The following is a 26,501-nucleotide window of genomic DNA, read 5'->3' as shown; positions in this document are numbered from 1 at the left end:
GTGCTTGTCTTGCATGCAACCAACCCAGGTTTGAGCCCTGGCATCCCATATGGTACCCCAGGCACCAGTAGGAGTAATTCCTGAGTGCAGAGTCAGGAGAAATCTCTGAGCATCTCTGGTGTGAGTTCAAAACAAATATATCTGTATATGAATATTAAACTCTACTATCATACATTTTTCTGTTATAAAATATTCTCTTCACCTGCTGTCACCTTTACTCATTGGCAGATATCTGAAAGCACTGTTTGGTAATCAAATGCCAGGCTTTCAGATTGTTATTCATACATTCAACTTATAAAATAATGATACTGACAAAATACTTTGCCCAAGAATATGAAAATTTCAGCAAAATGCTATCATGATATATAAAAGATATATAAAAGATTCAAATAAGGTTTCAGAAAATTAATATTATATTTTGGATTTCTGAAATATAATCCTTAACTATGAGTGTATTAAAGTACTACATTGAATTTCCTTTGTATTTTATTTTAACGTCATATTGATCCATAAAGATATAAGGATCAAAAAATGGAATGAGTTAATTTTTTGGTTCAAGAATTCATTTTGATATATACTATTTGTAACATGCCAGCATTAAACTAAAAATCATGGCACTGATATAAAACCATAAATTTTATTTTCATAGCTTTAATTCTATTTAATTCTATTAACTATAACAACCAAAAGTAAAATGAAGTTTGTTGTATGTAAATATGAGTAACACAAGCAGGTACTTTTAAAACTTTCTTACTCCATGAATTTCCCATCAAAACATTCATTTAACTTTTTGGACTACAAGCTTAGAGAGGGTAAAAGAATCAGACATCATCACATTGTTGATTTCCAAACAATGCTTTCAATTGTCTGCCAATGAGAAAAAAGACAGCAGGTGAAAAGTGTATATCATAACAGAAAAATGCATGATAGTAGAGTTTAAAATTTATATATATACATATATATAATCAGACATACAAGGGTTATTAACTACTTTTCCGTATCTACTATCATAAATACGTTTTTCAAATGATGTGGTAAATTGTCTCCATTTTAAAATTACATCTTACCAAATAAATCTATCTTACCAAATAATTTTCTAGAAGACCATTTGGTCACATCTGTTCAATTTCACTAAAAAATGAATTCTGGTACAATAAATACTCAAGCACATTTTATATCGTATCATATTAATTTATATTGTGGTTGTAGCTATATGGTGTGAACACCCCATTGTGGAAAAACAAGGAAGGCCATCCATGATTATTTAGTCTTAAGGCACTAATTAGTTAATACTGGTATTTATTAGCTTTTCTTTTACATACCTTAGTTTTAAAACTTCAGACTTCTCTGAATTTTCAATGGACATGATGAAAAGGTTAATAAACCAGGTTAATGAGTATTGGTACATGGGTTCAATGTTAGCTAAGTCAGCGATAGAGAAGAACAGGATGGTGGAGTGGACCGCAATAGGACGATAGCCCATACGGGTATTATCAATCTTTTTCTCTGTCTCCTCCGCTACTTCCTGCTTTTGAGAAATTTCATTAGCCAAAGCCTTGGAGGAAGATAATATCTTAATAGCAGTTTCATCTTCTAATATATTGCCTTCGGAAGATGAAAGAACTTCCAAAATCTTGTCTTCTATTTCTTTTAACTGCCTAAGAACAAAACATAATTTTCTCAGAAGAAAAAAAGAAATCCTTTAAAATCATTTCACACATACATTCTCTCACAAGAAACAAAAAGCTTGAAACTTAAAGAAAGGAATTACTTTGTGACAAATATGCATCACTCTAATGTTCTGTAATTAATTTTCCTATCTTAAAAAATGTCAAAAGGCAGGTCTTCCTTTCTGCTCTCCTTTTCTAATGATCTCTTATGTGAAAATCGTGGAAAAAATGGTGGTAAGTCCATCTATCCTGCCATTAAGTAGCTCAGCAAGGAGTGAACAGAAAGTTATCACCTCATTTATGTTCTGAAATTTTTCATGACTTATAGAGCTTTTCTATTGCTAGCCATGTACAGATATTATGCACAAAAATAGAATGTAACCTATCCATTCATATGGTGCCCCAGTGAAAACAGGTCATCGCAGTTACATAGTGAATGGGAAACTTTGTAGAGCATTTCAAAGATTATCACCACGACTTGAAATAGTACCTGGTTTTCACAGCACTTAAGAGAGTACATGCAAAAATTAGATCCTGAAATGCAACTTCCCAAATGAACAGAGAAACCACAATGCTTTATCATTTCTTTCTACAATTTACCATTTAGTGGGCCAAGTAAATCTAAGAAAATCAATCACAAAATGCACATTGGTTCATGCTAGGTAATCTTAAAATAGTTATCAAATAATTATTATATAATGTTCAAAACCTTTTATTTTCTGCTCCTTGTAAGATCAAGGCTTGCTTTTCTTCCTCGAGGTCTGGTCTTTCGCGGGCCACCACAATTCCCAAAAGCTGATCTTGCATTCCCTCAGAAGTGATCATGAAGTTTAATAACGTGACCTGTAAGTGAAGGAATAAAAAAAAAATTGCATCATTTCTATTAAGAAAGTCTCTGTATGTTTTCTTCAGGTATTAGTCTTAGAATAGACTCCTCGAGCTGAGGGATTGAACACTTGCCCTGAGTTTGATCTCCAGTGCCACCCCCCTCCTATACACACAATACACCCCCACATGTGGAGACAATTCTAGTAGCACTCCTCTTTGGGATCCCCAGCATTCCCACATTATGTGTGAGTTCTGATACACCACAACTGGGTATCAACGAACAGCACAAGGAAAAGCTCACAGGCCTGTAGTGGAATGAAATCTTCAGATATCACAGCAACAGCAAAGGGAGGGGAAAAGTGAGAGATTCTGTCTACTGGAGTAATTCATGTATGCTCAATGTGGACTCAGCAACCACGATTAAACACATTGACACATTTAGCTTATTAGAATTCTAATTTAGTATTAGAAACTCGGTCATAAATAACACTTCAAAGGCTCTTATTTAGTGATCGTTCTGTTCTTATTTCAAATAGGTTCCATTTATGAGCCTCATTGATCGTACAGAATGGTAAATAAACCCAGTTAACACAACTGAACTTTATTAGCACCACTTACCTTGTAACTGAGTTAGATTTTCAGAAGTTAAAAAAATTGCCTCTTGGGGTTTACATAGATCTAAGACTCTTGTTTTGCTTTGTTTCGTTTTGTTTTTGTTTGTTTTGTTTGATTCTTTGAGGGCCACATATGGTGGAGCTCCAGGGTTATGCCTGACTGCTCTCAGAAATTACTCCTGGAGGGGCCTGAGCAATAGCACAGGAGCAGTAGGGTGTTTGCCTTGCACAGCTGACCCAGAAATAAAGTTTGTTCCAACCCGGGCATCTCATCTGGTCCCCCTAGTCTGCCAGGAGAGATTTCCGAGCTAAGAGCCGGGAGTAACCCCTGAATATCACCAAGTGTGGCCCCCCCAAATTAGGACTTTAAAATGAGAGCAGTAGTAAATAAACAATATAAATGAACAAACTACAGGCAAGTTAAACCTCACCCAACTATAACAAAGGCAGCTACTGGAAAACTTAGGGTCATCATTTCCTTGTTTTGGGGATCCCCTTCCACAAACCCTCTCCACACACCTGTGCGCATCAGAAACCAGACTCCAGTGTGCTGCAAGCCAGAGTCTAACCAACGTACTATTGATCCCTGCTTGTGTTCTACACCTACAGTCCCTGTAGGAGTTCAGTCCCTTCCCTTGTTCCTAAGGATGGGCAATATTTGCCTATAAATGTAAAAGTTTAAAAAAAAAAAGTGTAGGAGGGGCCTGAGCAATGCTGCAGCAGTAGGACATTTGCCTTACACAGGGCTGACCAGGACAGATGGTGATTCGATCCCCCAAGCCAGGAGCGATTTCTGAGCGCATAGCCAGGAGTAACCCCTGAGTGTCACCAGGTGTGGCCCCCCAAAATAAATAAAAAAGTAAATAAATAAATAAAATAAAGATAAAAGTGCAGGATTCAATATTAAGATTCCAATGAGTTTCTTTATAATAATTTGTACTTTGATCTAGTTTATAAGCATTTGCATATCCCACACAAAAGGCTTTTTTAAAATTGTGTGTGTGTGTGTGTGTGTGTGTTGGGAGGGAGGGACACATCCAATTTGCTAAGGGCTTAATTCCTGCCCAAATTCGGGGAAGCATATGTGGGTGGGGAAGGACCCCGTGTTGGCTGGCCACTTGCAGGCAAGCGCTTTACTCAGTAGTATTGCTCTGGCCAGGTTTTCCTTCCTCCTTCAAAGAAAATAGCTTAAAGCCGTGACTGATGTTTCTGTTACTCTCTATGTTTGGCCTTTGTCTTTTCTTTTTTTTTTTTTTTGGTTTTTGGGCCACACCCGGTAACGCTCAGGGGTTACTCCTGGCTATACGCTCAGAAGTTGCTCCTGGCTTGGGGGACCATATGGGACACCGGGGGATCGAACCACGGTCCGTCCAAGGCTAGCGCAGGCAAGGCAGGCACCTTACCTCCAGCGCCACCGCCTGGCCCCAGGCCTTTGTCTTTTCCTTCATGCATTCAGCATTAGCCACTGAGGGGATAAGAAACTGCCTTTTCCTACCTTCATATTTATCTTCCTCTTCTCAATATTTCTTCTTCAGGAACAGTGTGATTGTTATAAGAAAATTTCCCGCTCATGGGTTGAAAGGGTATAGAGGTCCTGGCAATGCCTATAGGAATGCAAATTCTTCTTCCCCTCAGACCCAGACACATCTGTGATGGTATCCTCTAGATTAAACAATTTTTCCTCTCACAACCCCACAACAGGCTTTGGATGCCACTCAGTACAGGATACAATGGCATTTAGATGGGATAACATCAATTCTTAAAACTGAACAATTTGAAAGTCTCATAAATGTTATGTAATTATCTAGTACTGCCTTGGTATTCATTCAAAAAAATTGTAATGAGAAATTTTTTTCTTTTGGTTACATTGAAAAAAACAAATGTACAGGTCACATTTATTTTAATCACTTTAATTCCCAAACCATAGTCAGAGTGTTTAGTGGAATACATGCTTTAAATATTTTACCTTTTGTATTCAAACACAAGAAGGCAATCACTGAGAATACATTAATATTAGATATTCTGCAATGAAGATTTCAGAAATCTAACTATGCAATCATAAATATTTAAGTTCATACAAACATTTCCTAATTTTATTTTTATTTAGATTCAAAACTATTAAAGCAGCATGATTTTGTTTCATGTGTTTTTCTGAAAGAGGTATAGAAATGACACTTACCATTGGATCAAGAAGCAGCATTTTAATTTCTAAATGAAAGCAAATAGTTGGCTCACTGCTTCCTAATCCCTGTTTAATCAATCCTGGCAATTAAAAATAATGAAGCAATATAACACTCCCGGGATCATAAGAGTTTGATACTGAATCATAGATCAGTTTCTTCCCTACTGTATGACTTTTACTATAACTAGCTATCGGTGAGCTAAGAATTTCTCATCTCATATGTGATAGTTTTTCTGAAAAATAAAGAACTCTGATGGTTTCTAGACCCCCCCCTCCAAAAGTAACCCCTGAGCATATCTGGTATGCCCCTAAAAATCAAACCAAATCAAAATGAAAAGTTGTTTTGTTGAGAAATTGATTGATTTTTATACTTTATTTTATCTTATTTATATTTAAAAATAGAATAATACTGCCAACAGTTAACACTCATATACTATTTGCTGGGCCTTTTTCTCAGCCTCCTATATAATTTGTTTTATTTTTGTGTCATTTTATACTATAATATTCCTATTTATTATTTCCATTTTACAATCTAGGTAATTAAGTCACAGAAGCTAAATAAATGGTGAAAGTCATGCGAGTTACACATGATAAGAGTAGGAATTTGAACCCAGAGAGTGGGCATTCCAGATTCCAATGCTCATAACTACTGGCATGATATGACTCTACTAATAGGTAAATAGAAAATACACAATTTACAGGCACTTGGATAATATTTTATTTTAGTCAAAATCAGTGCACAATAACTTCCATACTCTAATGCTATTTTTTTTAAATCTCATTCATTTTTGTCCACTGGTGAAGGGTGTTGTATACTGTATGACTGAAACTCAACCTGAACAATTTTGTAACTAAAGGGAAAAAATAGCACATGTGTTATGAACAATCTTGTAACCATGATGTTTAAGTAAAGTAATTTTTAAAAATCTAAAAAAAAGTCATTCAACTGCCACCCATCTTTTTTTTTTTTTTTTTTTTTTTTTTTTTTTTTTTGGTTTTTGGGCCACACCCAGTAACGCTCAGGGGTTACTCCTGGCTATGTGCTCAGAAGTTGCTCCTGGCTTGGGGGACCATATGGGACACCGGGGGATCGAACCGCGGTCCGTCCAAGGTTAGCGCAGGCAAGGCAGGCACCTTACGTTTAGCGCCACCGCCCGGCCCCTGCCACCCATCTTTATGACCAGTCTTCTGGCATTCCTGAATGTCTGAACTGTGTCCTTAACTCAGCTGCCAATGCCCCACAACTTCACAGTCCCAGTGCAGTCACCTCTCACATGTTACTGACAAGGGAAACCTCCCGAGGGCGACAGCGCCCTATTGATCTGCCGGGGAGGGAATAACAGATAGCATCTTAGTGCTTTCTCTGGCCTTTTGCAGAGCAATGCCAACACTCCTTGAAATGGTTCTAAAAAGATGCAAATTTTGTATCTGTATATAGTTTCCAAAATACAAAGACAGTTCCAGAGAATGGTTCAGTGATTGAACTCTCTTCTTTGGGAACATAAGGAGTTTAGATCAAGCCTTACTGCTATGGCCTCAGGTGTTACGGTAGAGGCCTGGCAGCCACAGAGACCCCTACACACAACAAAGTGTGTGATCCCCAAGTACCACAGTAACTTATTTTTGAGCACTGCCACTAATGTGTGTGATTCCTAGTGAGTCCATATGTGCATGCAGTACAAATCAGAGAGGTGTGATGCCCAATGGACATCTGTCAGGGTGTGTGAGTTCCAGACCCAAATTGCAGGTGACCTAATCATGTGTGGGGTCCCCAGTTCCCAACAACAAATAGCTTCAGAGGGGACTGAAGGGAAAAGCCAAACTCAAATATTTCTTAACCATATGTTCCTGCTTAGGCCTGCAAGTGGCATTTATTCCTCATACCCTCATTCATTCATTCATTCATTCATTCAACAATTGTTCATTGAAAGCCCACTAGGGCTGTGAATTAGAAGCAAAAATGGAATCACTGAAAGGAGCTCAGTTGCTGATGCCAAGCCATTCTGATTATTGACAGAAACATGAAAATAACTTCATTCTTTAAAGGGATTTTTTAAATTTTATTTTTTAATTTAAACACTGTGATTTTAAAGTTGTTCATAGTTGAGTTTTAGTCTGAAAATGAATACCACTCTTCACCTATGAATGTTTTCTACCAGCAGTGTCCCCTTTTTCTCTCCCTCCTACTCTATCTAGAGGAGGGCATTTTGAACCTATCTCTTTTCTCTTTCTCTTTCTCTCTCCTTCCTCTCTTGTTCTCTCTCTCTCTTGCTTGTTTTATCTTTCTCTCCTTTTTAGACACTGGTTTGCACTATTGTTAATGAAGGGATACTGTGCATATTACTTTATCTCCATCCAAAACCCAGTTATTGTCTTGAGTTCTCAGGTCATTGTCACAGTGGTCCCTTCTCTGTCCTAACTGCACTGCTCCACTATTTGTGGCAAGCTTCCTACTATAAACTGGTCCTCCTGGCCCTCCTCTCTATGGATGCTGGATATCATTACCACATTGTTTTTGTTTTTCTTTTATCTCATAAATGAGATCCATCTCCCTCTGACTCATTTCACTCAGCATAATAAACTCTCTATATCCGTAAAGAGATGTTTAGTGTCTTAAAAGAACCCATTACTGCAAGGTTTTTTTTGTTTTGTTTTTTTTTAAGTAACTACATTAAATTAGAGCCGCATCTATCTTCTGAAAAAGAAAAAAAGTATAAAGTTCTGTTCCAGAATCCCAATCATTATAATCATTGTTGATTACAAAAGAAAGAATACTCATATGTGTCACCAGTTTTAACTATGAAAATCTGTGGATAACATAAATTGTAGAAATACTTAGTCATGATCTTTTATCCCACACTTTTCTAAACTCAAGAAAGCAGCATTTGGAAATTATTATAGCAATTTTAGAAAATGCCAGGGAAGCACTCATCTCAGGAATGCCTGCTTTGCTTCTGATGCAGGAAGAAAATTTATTCATTAACATCAAATTTGACGAAATCTTATTAACACTGGCCTTTACTGATGTTTCAGGCAGATAATGAGGATTCCGTAACTTGGTTGTGATGTAGAAGCGGAAGTCTGGTGCATATTCAATAGTTGAGTCTCCGAGTCGGATACACGTACTCCCACCCTGCTTGAAGGTCTGTTTTAGTAGAAGAGGCTCCAAAATTGGATCTAGTTCTTCTCCAACATTTTCTAGCAACACTGGAGTAAAATGGGAAAAGAGATCTTCAATTAAAGAAAGACCTTGTTATTATAGCTATTGACCCAGCATTCAAGTCTCCAAATTCTTCTTGACTGCTGATGCTGTTCATTACCTGTAAAATCATTTTTTAAATTTTTTTTATTGAGACTACTGTGAATTATAAGTCTTTCACAATTGCATTTCAGGCATTTAGTGACAGTGAAGGCCATTCCCACCACCAGTGTTGACCTCCCTTCACCATAGTTTCCTGCATTCATTTTATACCTCCACCCGTAGTCCCCAGGACTATTAGTGTGACAGGTCCCTTTTGTGTATAGCTTGTTGTAGTGTGGGTCTCTTGATTCTAATGTCGCTGACTTTGGTTTGAGTATTTAGATCTGACTTTTTTTTTTCCTCCACTCAATGCTCCTGAGACCACTTGGCTCCTGGGACCTGTCCACATTTTTTTTTTAATTTTCTCAATTTCTGTTTTTATAAGAAAAAGAAAGCTAAGCCAACTGATATCTGTGGGAAGGGCTTAACTGGTGTGTCTATGTGGTGGCCCTGGTTACAATCACAGGCTGTAAAATCAGTAGATAAATGGAAGTAAACCCAAATCTCAGTCTATAAGTGGTTCAATGCAAAATAATAAAAATGCTAAGGACAACCAATCACAGCCAGGTAGGCTTTAGGTCATAATTAATTAGATAGTTAATCAGATAATTCTTTTCTTGATTTAACCTCTTCTATGTGCCTTTTCTCCATAGTCTTGTCAGGTGAGCTATCTTTTTTTTGTTGTTTGTTTTTGGGCCACGATGCTTAGGGGTTACTCCTGGCTATCTGCTCAGAAACAGCTCCTGGCAGGCATGGGGGACCATATGGGACACCGGGATTCGAATCAACCACCTTAGGTCCTGGATCGGCTGCTTGCAAGGCAAACGCCGCTGTGCTATCTCTCAGGGCCCAGGTGAGCAATCTTAAGCAACAGACTGGCACTGTATAATTGCAATAACTAGTATTCAAAGAAACTCAAATGTTTAATATGCTCCAGTTTATGTTAACAGAATATACTGGAAATCACCTCAAAATATTTTCTTAATCACTCTCTGTGCCCTTTATATATTTCATACAAATTAAAAACTATGCATAATATTTGCTGAATAAACTCTGTTATTTCATTTTTCTATAAAGATTGAGAATAATATTTAATCCTGCATTGTAAGTACTTTGCTTGAATTATGGTATAGTTCACTGTGTTATTAGAACTAATAAACATGCTTTTAATTACTTCATAACAGTTTATAATATTAATATTATATACTTTTAAAACCAATGTTCTATTATAGATAATTGAATTATTTCCTATTCTCAATGCCATAGTTGGCATTGTATGTAATATTTTTGTATTTTAGAATATTGATTTATTATAGCAGCTTAGTAGGGAAAATTGCCAAAGTTTTGCCAAATTAAAAGCCTTTCATTTTGGTGTTATGGTGCTATCTTGCTAAAAAAGAAGCACATGGCTTTGTGATGACACTTATTTAGATACAAATATGTTCTGTTCTACCTCAGAGGTTACCTCCGGCTATGAAAGTTCTTAAAATTATCTTGCCAATTTCCTTACTACTGAGATTCTAATTAAATAAAATCGTTATGTCAGATTTTTTAAAATTTTAATTAAAATTATTTTTTTAGTTTTTAAATTAATTTTTTAACCCTGGTGATATTCTGGGTTACTTCTGGCTCTATACTCAAGAATTACTCCTAACTTAAATGGGGGGAAATAGTGGTGGGAAAGTTGCACTGGTGAAGGGGGTGTGCATTTTATGGCTGAAACCCAATTACGAACATGTTTGTAACCATTGTGCTTAAATAAAGAAATATTAAAAAAAACACACACTGGGGCTGGCGAGGTAGCACTAGAGGTAAGGTATCTGCCTTGCAACCAGTAGCCAAGAAAGGACCACGGTTCGATTCCCCGGTGTCCCATATGGTCCCCCCAAGCCAGGGGCAATTTCTGAGCGCTTAGCCGTTGAGCATCAAACAGGTGTGGCACGAAAAACCAAACACACACACACACACACACACACACTCACAAAAAAGAATTACTCCTACCAATACTCAGGGACCATATGAGATTCTGGGGTAAGCCATGTGAAAGGCAATCCTTACTTACTATCCTATCGCTCCAGCTCTCAGATGATTTTGTTTGTTTTGGGGTCACACCTGGCAGTGTTCAGAAGTTACTCCTGGCTCTGTGTTCATTCCTGGCGTGCTTGGGGACCACATGGGATGCCACAGATCGAACTTGGGTCGACCACATACAGGGCAAACTACTTACACACTGTGTTATCACTCTGGCCCCCTCAGATGATTTGAAAATTTATTTTATTTCTTACTTTTGTAAAATGATTGCCTTTAATGATTAAATGCTACTAACATATTATAATGTGTTAAATATATTTATTATTTAGATAGTTTCCTTTTTTCCTCAGTTAATAATGTTACAGTGAGCATCTTAGTTGAATAACCTTGTGTTTTTCTCTGATTATCAGGCTGGAATCCTAAAAGTGTAATTTATAGTAATTAGTTAGGAATATTTTAAAGGAATTTATATTGCCAAATTATTTTCCAGAGTGGCTGTAGAGATTTCAGAATTGGAGAACATACTCATTTCAGGGTTTGTTCTTATATAACACTACTGTGTAACCGACAGTAGGCACCATGTTGCTATTATATTTTTCATCATCTTTAAAATTTTTATTTTTTGTAATAGTTTATTACTATAGTTTACAAAATTTCAGTCTTAAAATTGAGGAAAATATGGTATAAGGCAACTAACTGAAGCAAACATTTTAGTTAAATTAGCTTGTCACTGGGCAGAGAAATAGTACAGCAGGTAAGGCATTTGGTTTGCATATAGCGACCCAAATTTTATCCTCAGTATCCCATGCGGTACCCTCATACACCAGCTGTATTCCTGACTGTTGAGTCAGGAGTAACCCCTGAGCACTAATTGGTGTGAGCCTACCCCTCAAAAACAAACAAAACCCTCAAATCAGCTAATAACTAAACAGAACTCTTAATATGTGATAACATTAGTAATAAATATCATTTTCATGATTTTTACAATTTGAGGTACAAAATGCTGTTAAAATTTACATTTTGGCTTTGATATTTTGGTACTGTTTGACTAATTGCATTTGTTTTCCTTTTAGAGACTATGTCAAAAGGTTTTCCCATCCTCCAATTGTGGGTTATGTTATATACAACTAGATTCAGTGGTAAATGATTAAAAACCAAGTAACACTGGCAGAAGGGCTTAATATTTCCATTAAAATGAGACCTGGAAGTGATCCTCCAGGGCATAAAGACAGTGCATTTAAATAGGCCTCGATCCATGTGTCTAGCCTTGCAGCCTCACCACTCCTACCATGTGTATGTGATCTCTGGCCACAACCTCTAATATAATACTCACATTTTAGAGGCCAGTAAGAAGGAAGAAATAAAACAAAGAATTTTCCTGAGAATCTCAAATGGCATTTTTATTTTTTTGGCATTTTGATATTTATCTTGGTGACATAAAAAATCATAGTTACGTGATCACATACTCGGACAGTAATCCTAGAAAATGCATTTCTTTAACTCTGAATGGAATGTGCCTTGGGGACTACTCTTAGCTTCTGATCAGGGATCACTCCTGATAGTTCTAGGGGGATCACATATGGTGCTGGGGAGCAAAGCCTCTACCTCTATGGCTCAAGGATAATTTATTTTTAAGTTATTTTAAATTAATTTCTATTGAGTTAATGTTTTTTAATTTTGAATGCTTGATTTTGTACAGTTTTACTCCTTTTTAATTGCATGCACTATGCCGTACCCACCACCAAAGTACCAAGATTCTTCCTGACATCCCTCCATCCTTTCAGTGCCCACCCTCGGAGCTTTCTAGGGAACCTGTTTACCTGGAACCCTTACTGCCTCACACACAAACCCAGCAGGCTATACTTTTCTAGTTCAAAAATCCATTCTCAGTCATATTTATAAAATTTAATATTTATATAAATGTTCACTCAAATATTACAAAATTTCACATACACCAAGCACATAGCCAGGAATAAACCTTTTCCACCAGTGGATGAGGTCCTCTAAAATAATATCAAATTTTAAGGTATTCTTAACAGAAATTATAGAACACGAATTTTCCTTTCATATTTCCTTGAACTTGGAACAAGAAGGGATATAATTTTTTCACTGTGACTTATTTAATGATACTTCAACTTTAATAGTCAAATCACTTCCCATGCCTTATTTCCAATCCCAGGTGAATGAGTATGAATCAGTGTTGCACATGAAATAATCAAAAGTATAAAATAATCAGGCTGAGGGTGAAACATATTTAGTCTGACAATCTTTTATATCATATGGAGAGCACTAGCTGCCTGCCAGAACTGTCATTTTTATTGAGTATGGAGACCACCCTGAGGTGGGGGAGTAAGGACAGAGTAAGGGCAAATAGCTCAGGCTATCTTGAGCCTGTCTGCCCAGGTGTACATATAAGACAATTTCTGTTTTGGGTGAAACCAAGTTGTATACATAGAGATACAAAGAAACCAAGGATGATCTTGTTTTGGGTAAAACAAGGTATAATTTGGGGGCCGGGCGGTGGCGCTAAAGGTAAGGTGCCTGCCTTGCCTGCACTAGCCTTAGACGGACCGCGGTTCGATCCCCCGGTGTCCCATATGGTCCCCCAAGCCAGGAGCAACTTCTGAGCACATAGCCAGGAGTAACCCCTGAGCGTTACTGGGTGTGGCCCAAAAACCAAAAAAAAAAAAAAAAAAAAAAAAAAAAAACCAAGGTATAATTTAACACATAGGAAATGTTATGTTAGTTAAATACAATTACTAAGCACCTATTAGAGGTACTCAAACAGCTTCCAGGTGAGAAGTTAATAAGAATAAGGGCAATAGTAGAAACTTCCAAACTTTTCAGAACTGAAAGTTCATCGGAAAGGTTCAGGAAAATGTTTCACAGATGTTGCCACTCTACCTTAAGGAATGAAATATAACAAAGGTAACCAACTAGATGAATAGTCACAGAAGAAAAAGGAGATCTGGACCAGTAGCATGTGGTTATGGCTATTGTCTGTTCCTGTCCCACAGGCTCCTCTTTAGACCGATAAACTCCAAGACAGCAAAGCCCATGTTCATTATTCACTGTTTTTTTGTTTTGTTTTGTTTGTTTTTTTTTTCCCCCCAGCAGAGTGTAGAAACAAGACTCTCATATGTGACCAAAGAAACAAAGAGGAGGTAAAGAAGGGAGACAAAACTCGATGTAGCTTAGCACCAGTCACTTTATATGCCGGGCTGGGGGAGGAGAAAAGTGGCAGGAGACAGAATAATTTTTTTTAAAAAGTACTGGCTTGATAGATTTTTACTCTGACTGTGCAAAGATATTTTTCATAGTTAAGAAAGGCAATTAAAGATCTTCCATACAAATGAAATCTTCTATACAAATGAGATAGTTTGTAAAATGAAAAAAATTGACATTGTTTTATTTTTTTTCATGGAGGCATGAACAAATTGATTTACCAATGATATTTCTGTGATTAATATCTCATACACATTTTATCCACGGGAGAAGCTAATATAGATGCGCCTTTATTTTCAAGAACATTGACTTTCAAACTTTTTAGATCAGCAGGATTCTTTTTGAAAAAGATCTTATTTTAAAGCTCAACATAGTCAAAGACATAGGAGGCCTGCTGTGGTGTGCAGTGGAAGGAAGGGAAAGAGGGAACCTCGGCCTTCTCTACTCAGGTTGCGAGAGAAGAGGGACAGATAAAAGGCCACAGCCCTTGATCAGACGAATGTCTCCACACCACTCACTAGACTGGAGGGCTTTTAACTACTTAGGTTTCCAAAGTGTAATAGGAGCCAATCAGCTTACTTGAAGTTTAAATCCAAAAATAGTTATGAGATCTGCCATCTGTTTCTTTTTCTATCCTTTAAACCTCTTCACTTCTCTCTGATTAGTAATGGTAGAAGAAATTGGAATTCAATCCTCATCCATTTAAAAATACTTTATTTCAAACCGTGTTGAAGTAACTGAGAAACTTTGTATGTTGTGTATTATTTAATACAACAGGTTCCCTTGGATTTGAAAGCATGTAACAAAGGTTCTGACAAGTCCTTTTCAAAAAAAAAAAAAGATAACAAGAGAAAACCTAAGTTTTTTGGGAGTGTGTGTGTGTGTGTGTGTGTGTGTGTGTTTGTATGTACACAATACAAAGGCAGTATTGAGTTCTACTTTTAGCAGGTCCCTGAGCCAGCCATATAGTTTAAATTGAGCCACTGAAAAATAAGGATGCTTTGTACTTTGTTAATAGCATTTTCAATATTACTTCACTTTATTTGGTTAGTCAAACCTCACTCTGTTAATAGCACCTCCCTTACATTGTTAATTACAATGATATGGTTGCAATTACCACTGGATTTCAATTTTTTGTAAAAGAAATTCATTTAGAGTTCCAATGATTTGATGATAAATCAAGTATTTAATGATCCAATACTCATATATACATATATATAAATTGAAAAATTTCACAGAATAATACTTACCTTTACTCCATGCTCTGCAGTACCATATGATATTCTTTTCTATTAAATTTCACTTAAAGTGCTGGTCATGAATTATTAATCTGGTTTTTTCTCTTACTGCTATAACCAATGCTTTTTCCTCTGTTCTCAATGGCCCTTCCTTGTTTCATCTCTTATTTCTTGAAGCAGGCTTCTGTACTTTTTGTATAGATCCTTCATGTCTTTAATTACGTTGACTCCAAAATATTTGAGTTTGTATAATACTAATGTGAAAGGGACTGTGTTTTTAATATCCATTTCTTCTCTATCATTATTAGTGTATAAGAAGGCCATTGACTTTTGTGTGTTAATTTTGTTGCTTGGCACTTTGCTATATGAATCTATTGTTTCTAGAAGCTTTTTGGCCATGTATCTCTTCTTTGAGAAATTGTTCATTTCTTCTCCACACTTTTTGATGGGGTTAGATATTTTTTCTTGTTAAGTATTAGTAGAAGTCTATAGGGTTTTCTAAATACACAATCATGTCATCTGCAAACAGCGAGAGCTTGACTTCTTCCTTTCCTATCTGGATGCCCTTGATAGTTTTTGCTTGCCTAATCTCTAGCTCAAGTACTTCCAGTACTATGTTGAATAGGAGTGGTGAGGGAGGGCATTCTTGTCTTGTACCAGATTTTAGAGGAAAGGCTTTTAGTTTATTTATCTCCACTGAGTATAATATTTGCCATTGGCTTGTTGTAGATGGCCTTGACTATATTGCGAAAAGTTCCTTTTATTCCCATCTTGATTATGGCTCAAACACTCCTGAAATTCATTTGGAACAATAAACACCCGCAAATAGTCAAAGCACTCCTTGAGAAAAGGAATATGGGAAGCATTACTTTCCCCAATTTTAAATTGTATTACAAAGCAATAGTTATTAAAAACAACGTGGTATTGGAATAAAGACAGACTATCAGATCAGTGGAATAGACTTGAGTATTCAAACTATTTGATAAAGGGACAAGAAATCCAAAATTGGAGTAAGGAAAGCCTCTTCAACAAGTGGTGTTGGCACAACTGGTTAGTCACTTGCAAAAAAGTGAACTCAGACCCCCAGCTAACACCATTCACAAAGGTCAAATCCAAATGGATTAAAGACCTTGATATCAGGCCTGCAACCATAAGGTATATAGAACAATCCACAAGTAAAACATTCCATGACACTGAGACTAAAGGCATCTTCAAGGAGAAAACAGCACTCTCCAAACAGAGATAAACAGATGGGAATACATTAAGCTGAGAAGCTTCTGCACCTCAAAGAAAATAATGCCTAGGAAACAGCCATTCACAGAATGGGAGAAACTATTCACCCAATACCCATCAGATAAGGGGCTAATATCCAAAATATATAAGGTTCTAACAGAATTTAACCCCGGGGAAGAAATGAACAGTTTCTCAGAGAAGAAAAAAAGCAAATGGCCAAAAGACACATGAAAAAAATGCTCCACATCACTAATCATCAGGGAGATGCAAAACAAAACAATAATGAGGTACCATCTCACACTACAGAGACTGTCACACATCACAAAGCACAAGGACAAATCAGTGCTGGCAGGGATGTGGAAAGAAAGAAACTCTTATTCACTGCTGGTGGGAATATCGTTTAGTTCAGCCTTTATGGAAAACAATATGGAGAGATTCCTCAAAAAACTGGAAATTGGACTCCCATATGATCCAGCTATATATACCACTCCTAGGGATATACCCTAGGAACACAAAAACACAATACAAAAATCCCTTCCTCATACCTATATTCATTGCAGCACTATTTACAATAGCCAGACTCTGGAAACAACCAAGATGCCTTCAACAGATGAATGGCTAAAGAAACTATTGTACATATACACAATGGAATATTATGCAGCCATCAGAAAATATAAAGTCATGAAAATTTCCTACATGAGGATATAAATGGAATCTATGCTGAATGAAATAAGTCAAAGGGAGAGAGATAGGCACAGAATAGTCTCGGCAAGGGTTGGGAAGGAGGGAGGTGGGGTGTTGGTGGTGGTTATGTTTCACTAGTGAAGGGGAGTGTTCTGTTTGACTGAAACCCAAATACAATCATGCAAGTAATCATGGTGCTTAAAGATTTTTTTTCATTTGTTTCCTCCTTTATTATATCTTAAGATTTCAAGTCTGAGAAACCTACCACAAGAATTTTAAAAAGTGCATGAGTCAAACAAAGTACAGTTTAAATATGAATAAACACATGTTCCATAACCCCAAAAACATGTAACACAAATAATATTTCTTCCCTACAATACAGCCTTTAGAGAACAATGGTTCTCACCTGAAAGGCACTGGTGACAATTTAACTATGATGAAGAGGTGCTACTAGTAGCCAATGAGCAGAACCAGGGATCTGTTAAACATCCTATAATCTACAGGCTGAGTCCCACAACAAAGCATCCAGTCTGAATGTCAACAGTGCCAGCTTAAGATCCCATGTTTCAGAGTTAACTCAGGTGCTTAAAGATTTTTATAAAAATAAAATAAATTTTAAATTTCTAAAATTCTAAGTTCTAAAATCCTAGTCTAAATACTAAATTCTAAAATTCTAAATTTCTAAAATGCTCAATTCTATAATAAATTCTAAAATCCTAAAATTCTAAATTCTATTCTAAATCTAAATTCTATTCTAAAATTCTAAATTCTAAAATCCTAAAATTCTAAATTCTATTCTAAAATCTAAGTTCTATTCTAAAATTCTAAATACTAAATTCTAAAATTCTAAATTTCTAAAAGTCTAAATTTTATTTTAAAATTCTAAATTTCTAAAATTCTAAATTCTATTATAAAATTCTACATTCTATTCTAAAATTCTAATTCTAAATTTTATTGTAAATTCTATAATTCTAAATTTCTAAAATTCTACATTCTATTCTAAAATTCTAATTCTAAATTTTTAAATTCTAAATTTTATTCTAAAATTCTTAACTCTATTCTAAAATTCTAAATTTTATTCTAAGATTCTAAATTTTATTCTAAAATTCTAGATTCTAAATTCTAAAGTTCTAAATTCTATTCTAAAATTTTAATTTTCTAAAATCCCACATTTTAAACTCTAAATTCCTAAAATTCTAAAATTCTAAATTCTATTCTAAAATACTAAATTCTAATATTCAAAATTCTAAAATTCTAATATCTAAAATTCTAAATTCTAATATCTAAATTCTAAATTCTAATATCTAAAATTCTAAATTCCCACCAACAAATCCCATCTCCTTTCAACTACAACCATGTTTGTAATAATGATACTTAAATAAAGATGTTAAATAAATAAACTCTAAATTAAAAAAATATGGAATACCTCGGTCGATTAAAACCCTCCCAAAAAAAACTATATCGGGAGGAAAAACAAAAACAATATCCTTGGTGTGTACATCTGTGTGCCTACATAAGAACTTAAGTTTGTAGGTTGCCTTATATTTTGCCATTGTGTTTTTCTTAAGTAAATCTAAAATTGCAAGGAGCATATTTTAAAGTCATTTATTATTAACTAGAAAATTAAAAGTCTGTAAGACTACTTTTGGCATGTCCTAAAGTTAAATCTGATGGATTTTTCTTAATAATGTTTATACTTATATGGTCATAATTTGATACAAACATATGGTTCCAAAATGTTACTACTAATAATTTCAATTTACTAATATTTTAAGTACTTTGTTATTTGTTTTAACAATTATGAGAGAAGCATAGTTTTTTTTATTTTTGTTTTGTTTTGTTTTGGGGCCACACCCAGCAGCACTCAGGGGTTAATCCTGGCTCTATACTCAGGAATTATTCATGGCAGGTTTGGGGGACCATATAAGAATCCAGAGATGGAATCTGGGCTGGTCAAGTGCATAGCAAACACCAATCAGCTGTGTTATCTCTGAGGCACTGCATAGTTTTATTTCTTAAAGTCCTTTTTATAATTCTATCAGCATCTTTCAGAAAAATGACAGATAATCTATCATAACCCATTAGTGGCAGATAATTTTAAGTTATGTAAAATTGGACTTATTTCTATACTACTTCTATAGAACAGGTTGAAAAAAGGACAACTCAATAAAGGCATTAAAGTACTTTAGGAACATCAAGTGAGACTTTTGGTCACAGAAATGAAATTATAATGAAAACAAAAGCAGCAAACAGCAGACAAATATTAAAACAGCTAAATTAGAAGAAGCATCACAAGAGTCTTAAGACAAAGTGAATTTTCTAACCTTTTTAGAACTGTAGTCTATAAAGTTCTCACTTGATTATCAACAAATATGGGTAGAACACTGAAAAAGTCATTTAAGAGGTGTCTGAGAACCTACTGTGCTTGTGGTTGATAGTACCTTCTCCAGAGCTTACTATAATGCAGGTAACACAAGTTATTTAGCTCCATACCTGGGGTACCAAACTGTATGCAATTTTCCAGAGTCCTGACATAGTCAGGATCATTTAATTTAATAACGTGAAGACTATTGGCTTTTTCAAAGTTCTTGATCCACTTATTAGCCTGACCTTGTGGATCTATCATCAGAGGCCATCTTCTTGCATTCCTGGAAGGGGAGAGAGAGAGAGACAAGATTGGTCAAACTGGGACCCGTCTATGCCATGTAAGCATGCACATATCACTGTCTTTGAATTTGTACTTTATAGTAATATTTTACCTTTAGTTTATGAGCAGCTATGATTTTCTAGAAGAACATAAGTTGAACATACTCCTAGAATGGAAATCTACATATCATCTGACAAAGCAAACTTAACATAAGGCTGGGGGTTGTGTTAGGAAAACAGTACTCAGGGGCTCCAGGGTCACTTCCTGTGATTCTTAACCATGACTTTGCATGTACATAAGCACTGAGTAGTTCAGTGCTTATACCCTACCAGACAGTGTTGCTCAGATATAGTATTCTGGGTTAATTCAAACTATTTTTTTCTTTTTGGAAAATTGCAATCCTTTAAATTTTTATATAGGCCTATATAATGATGCTCCCAGATAAAGTGATAGTTAGGGGTCATTAGGGACATATCTGACAGTGTTTGGGAAATCTGCAGTGCCAAAGTTCAAATCCAGGGTCTCTCTTTTTTTTTTTTTTCGGGCCACACCTGTTTGATGCTAAGGGGTTACTCCTGGCTAAGCACTCAGAAATTGCCCCTGGCTTGGGGGGACCATATGGGACGCCGGGGGATCAAACCTCAGTCCTTCCTTGGCTAGCGATTGCAAGGCAGACACCTTACCTCTAGTGCCACCTCACCGGCCCCAAATCCAGGGCCTCTTAAGCTAACTCTTCTGGTTCTTAAATAAGACATTCTTTTGTTTTGTGTTGTTTTGTGTTTGATTTTATTATTTTTGTGTGTGGGAAAGGGGGGATCCCTCAAAGGGAACTCAGGGCTTACTCCTGGCTTTGTACTCATCACTGTATAAGCTTTCTGGCTCAAATTATATGTTTTTAAGTACTTGCTGATCTTTCTAATTACATTATTATACATTGCATTATACATTAGAACACTCTTGTTCTTTATTAATTATTGTGACCTAGAGCAAATCATTTCATCTTTTCATCTTCTAGTTGCTGTCATTTGTACAGCTGGGAAAGAAGAGTCAAACAGTTCTCTGAACTCCCAATCAATTAAAGATATACAGTGTACAAAAAGGCCAACTGCACAATGTAATACATAGTTCTTACAAGGACCATAGACATTCCCACATTAGCATAATCACTGACCCAGTATTTGTTCAATACATTTTATTTAAGGTCACACGTGGAATTCATCACATATTTCATTAGATATAATAACTATATTTTCTAAAAATAAAGGGTTTTGTACTTTGGATAGCTGATACTTCCTGTTTTATTTTCATGCATCCTCCCTATTTACATAAGAACAAGCACAGTGAGTTCTGAGAAACCCAGTTTAGTAACAGAGTAGTATGAGGCCACAAAAGACTTAGCCAGAGTCTGCCAACACCTTTCTTTTGTGTGACATGCAGCCAGCATTATGATGTTTCTTTCATAATTTCAATAAACAGAAAGCAATAATTCTTGCCAATTTCCCAAGGATGCAGTCACACTATTTAAATGTGAGTGCAGATTTCCATAAATCCTCACAGTAGTGGAGAAATGAAAATGTGACTAGGTTGTTAGTGTAAAAGTTAACTGGGATAATCATAAGAGAAAGAAGTTTGGAGATTCCTCAAAATGAAATTATTTTTTTAATTGTGTAATATTGACTTTAACATAGAAATTTAATGTCAGAGGTTAAGGGTACAGCACCAAGGTGCTGGCAGATCTGATGTCTCCAGAAGCTTCTTACCTTAAACTTGCAGACAGCATTGCTCTTATGTGGCTCTTCTGTACCTGCCAGTCTACTGTCTCTTATTTTTCCATAAAGACACCAGTCTTATTAGATTGAGGCCCCATCTTCATGACTTATTTCCTTCCTACTGAAAGAACCCATTTCTAAATCCAGTCACATTAGGAGTTTATGTCTTCAGTATTTGGGGGAGGAGGGCATTTTATTACATTGTTATTGTTATTCAGGAAGATATAAATGAAGCCAACTGATACAAAGGGAAACTATGAAATAAACTAAAGGAATGAGAAGTAAAATTCAAAAGGATGAAATGTATCAACATGTAAGTTTCATTCTGTTATATATTGGAATGGTTTTAGAAATGAAAGATTATGGGTCAGTGTCAAAATAGCATTTATGATTCTCTGGTGAAGTAGAATGATAGGCTCTTCCTTCTTTTGCTTTGACATTTTTGGAGCCACAATACCCATGTTCATGCTTTTTTGTTTGGTTTACAATGCACCTCTCATCCTTTCATGGCTCCTATTTCAAGGTCAGCACAGATGCAACACAGCTCACAAAGCCTGTCTGGATTCTCTTTCTTTTAGCAATTCATTCATTTTATAGTTTTGATACTCTCATATCATGATAGCATGCTATTCTGTCAATTCTATAATTTCTTATTTGCATCATCCAACTATACTGCATGTAACTTGAGGGATATCAATGCTGATTTGTCTTTACCATTTTCCAAGATCAAATAAGGTTTGCATAGAATCATCTAATAAAACAACAAAGAATCCTGACCAAGACCAGGGAAGTTAACTCATTCTAAAAATTGACATTTTCTGAGGAATAACCTATATGTGGATAATTGGTCCAAAAAACATCATCTAAAAATCAGAGAAAAGAACTTCTGGTGTCACCAAACTGAACTCAGTCATTTACATATTTTATTCCACTGATTACAATGAATAAGTCTTGATAAAATTAGAAAAGTAACTATTTGAGTTTGTTTATTTTTGGGTTTTGGGCCACACCTGGCGGCGCTAAGGAGTTACTCCTGACTCTGCACTCAGAAATTGCTCCTGGCAGGGGGACAGGAGTGATCAGAGGGGAATCTCGCTGTCTGACAGGTAGAGCAGGAGGGTGAAATTGATCAGGCCCGACTGGCAGAGCTTTGGCAGCTGCTGCACCATTAAGGGGCGGGGACAGCTGTACTCTGAGGGGAACCACTCGGTCTGGCAGGTAGACAGAGAGGGGGAAATTGGCACAAGTCTGGACCTCCTCCACTCCTTCTAAAAGGTGAAGGGTGAGGGGAATCTGCTGCGGTTGGGCAAGGCGGAGGGAACCAATGCCTTCTGGCAGGTAAAGTGAGGGAGGAGTCTTGAGGGCGGGGTCAAACCTCAGCGACTACAGCCATCATACCCACCTAGAGTTGCACTCCGGAGAAGGGACCCAGCCCCATGCCACAGATGACAAAGGAGGGCTGAAATATAAAGACAATGTACTCCAAAGCAAACCACCAAATGCAAAGAAATATGGGCAAATTAAGGAAGACACTAACAACCAGCGATATGGAGAGAAATCCTAGCAAATTTCCAAGTCCACCAAAATGCATGGGCCCAGTAGATGAGGATCTAAAAGTGGCAATGCAAGCCATGACAAAAGAAATCAAGGACTCACTAGCCAGCAAGTTCAAGAAATCCATAGATGAACAAATCAATCAAAGAACTTTTACAGAAGCTGAGAGAATCCATACAAATGGAATTAATGGAAATTAAAAAAAGCCATAGTAGCAGAATTATACAGTTGGAGAACCACATAAAAGAACTCAAAGAAAAAGTACAAACCAAACTGACAAAGAATCCAATAAGGAAATAAAAGGTAAAGCATTGGAAGAAAAAGTTAGGTATTTAACGAACAAAGACAAAAGAAATAATCTAAGGATTATAGGAATACGAGAAGGGGAGGAAATAGGAAAAGAGGAAGAACAAGTGGTCAGGGAAATAGTAGCAGAAAACTTTCCCACCCTCTGGAAAGAGGCTCAGAAATGATGGAGCCTGACACTCTCACCCCCAAATGCACCAGCAATATAATATAGCACCATTTCTTTTTGCACAGGCATACTAAAAGGGGGATATTTTACATATATAAACAAGCTTCCCACCTTGAACATATGTCATGTGGTCCCAACTTAACCTCCATGTGATTAGACAGAGACCGCCCAACCCTGAACCCTAAATCTCAGACATAGAACCAACACAGCTCTCCACAAAAATCCAGGACCCAAACTCCCTCTGGGACATTCTTAATATTGCTCTGACAACAACAAGCGCCAGTTTTATATGACATCCTGACAATGAGGAAATGGCAACAGCTTGATCTAAGAGAAGGTTATCTTACCTCACTACCTAATAATAAGATAAAATCAGAAGACATGTCATCCTTTGATCTGTGCAAAATCCAAGATTGCTAACTACAGAAGACTGACTCTGACAACCATAACTAGGCAGAACCTATCCTGGGACCAATAAAAAAGACCCTAGACTAGGCTTTGGCCTATGACCTGTATAACAACCAAGATCTCTAATTCCAGAGACAACTGCAACTGAGCAGAACTTCTGGAAACATAATGAAAGACTATCCTAGGCTTCATCTTAGGATTGGTGCAAAAACCAAGACCACCCACTGCAGAAGACTGATTAAAACAACACTGATGGAACAGAACTTCTAGAACAATAAAGAAAGTCTCCATCCTAGGCTCCATCCTATGACTTATGCAAATACCAAGATCTCTAGTTACAGAGGCCTTATTTTATCATCCACAACTGAGTGAAAAGTTCCAGACATCACAAAAGGACCTAGGTGAGAGAAAATAAGAGCATGTATGGAGACTGTAGCTATTCCCATGACAGTATACTTCAAGGGCAGAGAAACCCTGTATCTCTTAGGCCAAGGGAATTCCCTTTCTAATCTCCCCAATATTTACTGTGCCTATGCAAAAAAAGCAGAAGTAAATAAATTTTTGTTATTGTTGTTGTTGCTTGTTTTTGTGTGTGTGCTTTGTTTTGTTTTTATCTTGGGACAATGGCTATTGTTTGGTTGTTTATTTCTGTAGTATTATTGCTGTGGTGCTTATTGCTGTGGTGCTTTTGGGTTTTTTATTTGATTTTTTTGTTATATTTTTATTAATTTTTCTCTTTCTCCTCTTAAATTGATATTTATAGCCTCTGGAAGGACTCCTCCTGTTTTGTTTTGTTTTGGGTATTTTTTTTGCTTGTTTGATTTTTGGACCCCCTTTTATTTTCTTCTTTCTTTTTTCCTTTCATTCTAACAGAACCACATAACTTGAGCCATTTTGTTCTGCCTCACAAATTGAGGGAGAAATAATGAAGGGTATCAAGACTAAATAGTCTTATGAACATTGAGTAGAAATGAAAATGATCAGACTTACACACCAAATCCAAAGTCAATGACAACAGAATCAATACCCAATCTACACAAGCTAGACACAGAGAGGACCACTTATACTAGCAGCCCAGGAGGCAAAGGCGGGGATATGGGATGGATGCTGAGAACAGGGATGAAGGAAGGACAACAATGGTGGTGGGATTGCCCCTGATTCAATGTCATTATGTACCTAAAATATTACTGTGAAAGATTTGTAATCCACTGTGGTCAAAATAAAAATTATTTAAAAAAAAAGAAATTGCTCCTGGCAGGCTTGATAACCATATAGAATGCTGGGATTCAAACCCCAATCCTTCCTGGGTTGGCTACGTGCAGGGCAAATGCTCTACTGCCATGCTATCTCTTCAGTCCCATATTTGAGTAATATATATATATATATATATATATATATATATTCTTAAAAATAAATGACAAGTGAATGGATAGAAACTTAAAACATGGGTATGACAATAAAGAGGTGAGGTGTTAGTTTCTATCTCTAGGATTTTGTCTAAAAACATGCCTGATAAAGAAAAAGTACAGCAGATATAGACAGCAAAAACTTAATAATAAAAAAGACTGAAAAATAATCAAATAAATCCAGATGATGTGAGGGAAAATGTGTTTTGTCATTTCATTTCATTTCATTTTCTTGTCTGTCCCAGCCTCTAGGATAGTCTATCTCACAGACTTAATTGCACAATGGAAACAGTAAATTCACACAATCACCTAAAACACAGAGCAAAATACACTCACTTTCAACAGTAGAACTGGGCAAAGGGGCATCTGTTGCACATGGAATTATAAAGGTATTTTAGTCTTTTAAATTGCTATAATAAGTTCCCATACATGCAGTGACTTAAATGACAAACGTGCTATTTCCCAGTGGTCTAGAGGCTGAGAAGCCTCCTATTAACAGTTTAAACATTCAGTGTCAAAGAACTTTCACTTCCTGTAAAAGCCAATTGGCAACAGGCTTTGTCAGTGGCAAAAAATAGATAGGAACCATCTTCTTATGTTCCTTCTTTTTTTTTTTTTAATTTTATTTAAACACCTTGATTACATACATGATTGTGTTTGGGTTTCAGTCATGTAAAGAACGCCACCCATCACCAGTGCAACATTCCCACCACCAATGTCCCAAGTCTCCCTCCTCCCCACCTAACCCCTGCCTGTACTTTAAACAGGCTCTCCATTTCCCTCATACATTCTCATTATTAGGAAAGTTCAGAATGTAGTTATTTCTCTAGTTAAACTCATCACTCTTTGTGGTGAGCTTCCTGTGGTGAGCTGGAACTTCCAGCTCTTTTCTCTTTTGTGTCTAAAATTATTATTGCAAGAATGTCTTTCATTTTTCTTAAAACCCATAGATGAGTGAGACCATTCTGTGTTTCTCTCTCTCTCTGACTTATTTCACTCAGCATAATAGATTCCGTGTACATCCATGTATAGGAAAATTTCATGACTTCATCTCTCCTGACAGCTGCATAATATTCCATTGTGTATATGTACCACAGTTTCTTTAGCCATTCATCTGTTGAAGGGCATCTTGGTTGTTTCCAGATTCTTGCTATGGTAAATAGTGCTGCAATGAATATGGGTGTAAGGAAGGGGTTTTTGTACTGTATTTTTGTGTTCTTAGGGTATATTCCTAGG

At 36.3% G+C, this 26,501-nt stretch overlaps 1 protein-coding gene across 1 annotated transcript in view; it reads right to left on the bottom strand.

Annotated features, from left to right (window-relative positions):
• Positions 1-26,501, bottom strand: part of DNAH7 (dynein axonemal heavy chain 7) — a 283,116-nt gene that overhangs the window by 53,113 nt on the left and 203,502 nt on the right. The window contains exons 46-49 of the mRNA XM_049772925.1: positions 19,500-19,654; positions 8,311-8,501; positions 2,380-2,513; positions 1,323-1,658 (exon numbers count right to left, since the gene is read on the bottom strand). Of these exons, the coding sequence (XP_049628882.1) occupies positions 1,323-1,658; positions 2,380-2,513; positions 8,311-8,501; positions 19,500-19,654 (816 nt within the window). The remainder of the gene's footprint in view (positions 1-1,322; positions 1,659-2,379; positions 2,514-8,310; positions 8,502-19,499; positions 19,655-26,501) is intronic.

This window comes from Suncus etruscus, chromosome 5, assembly GCF_024139225.1.
Source record: "Suncus etruscus isolate mSunEtr1 chromosome 5, mSunEtr1.pri.cur, whole genome shotgun sequence".
Lineage (NCBI taxonomy): Eukaryota > Metazoa > Chordata > Mammalia > Eulipotyphla > Soricidae > Suncus > Suncus etruscus.
Note: the sequence above shows the minus strand (reverse complement) of the source record. Positions and strands in the feature narration are given on the sequence as shown.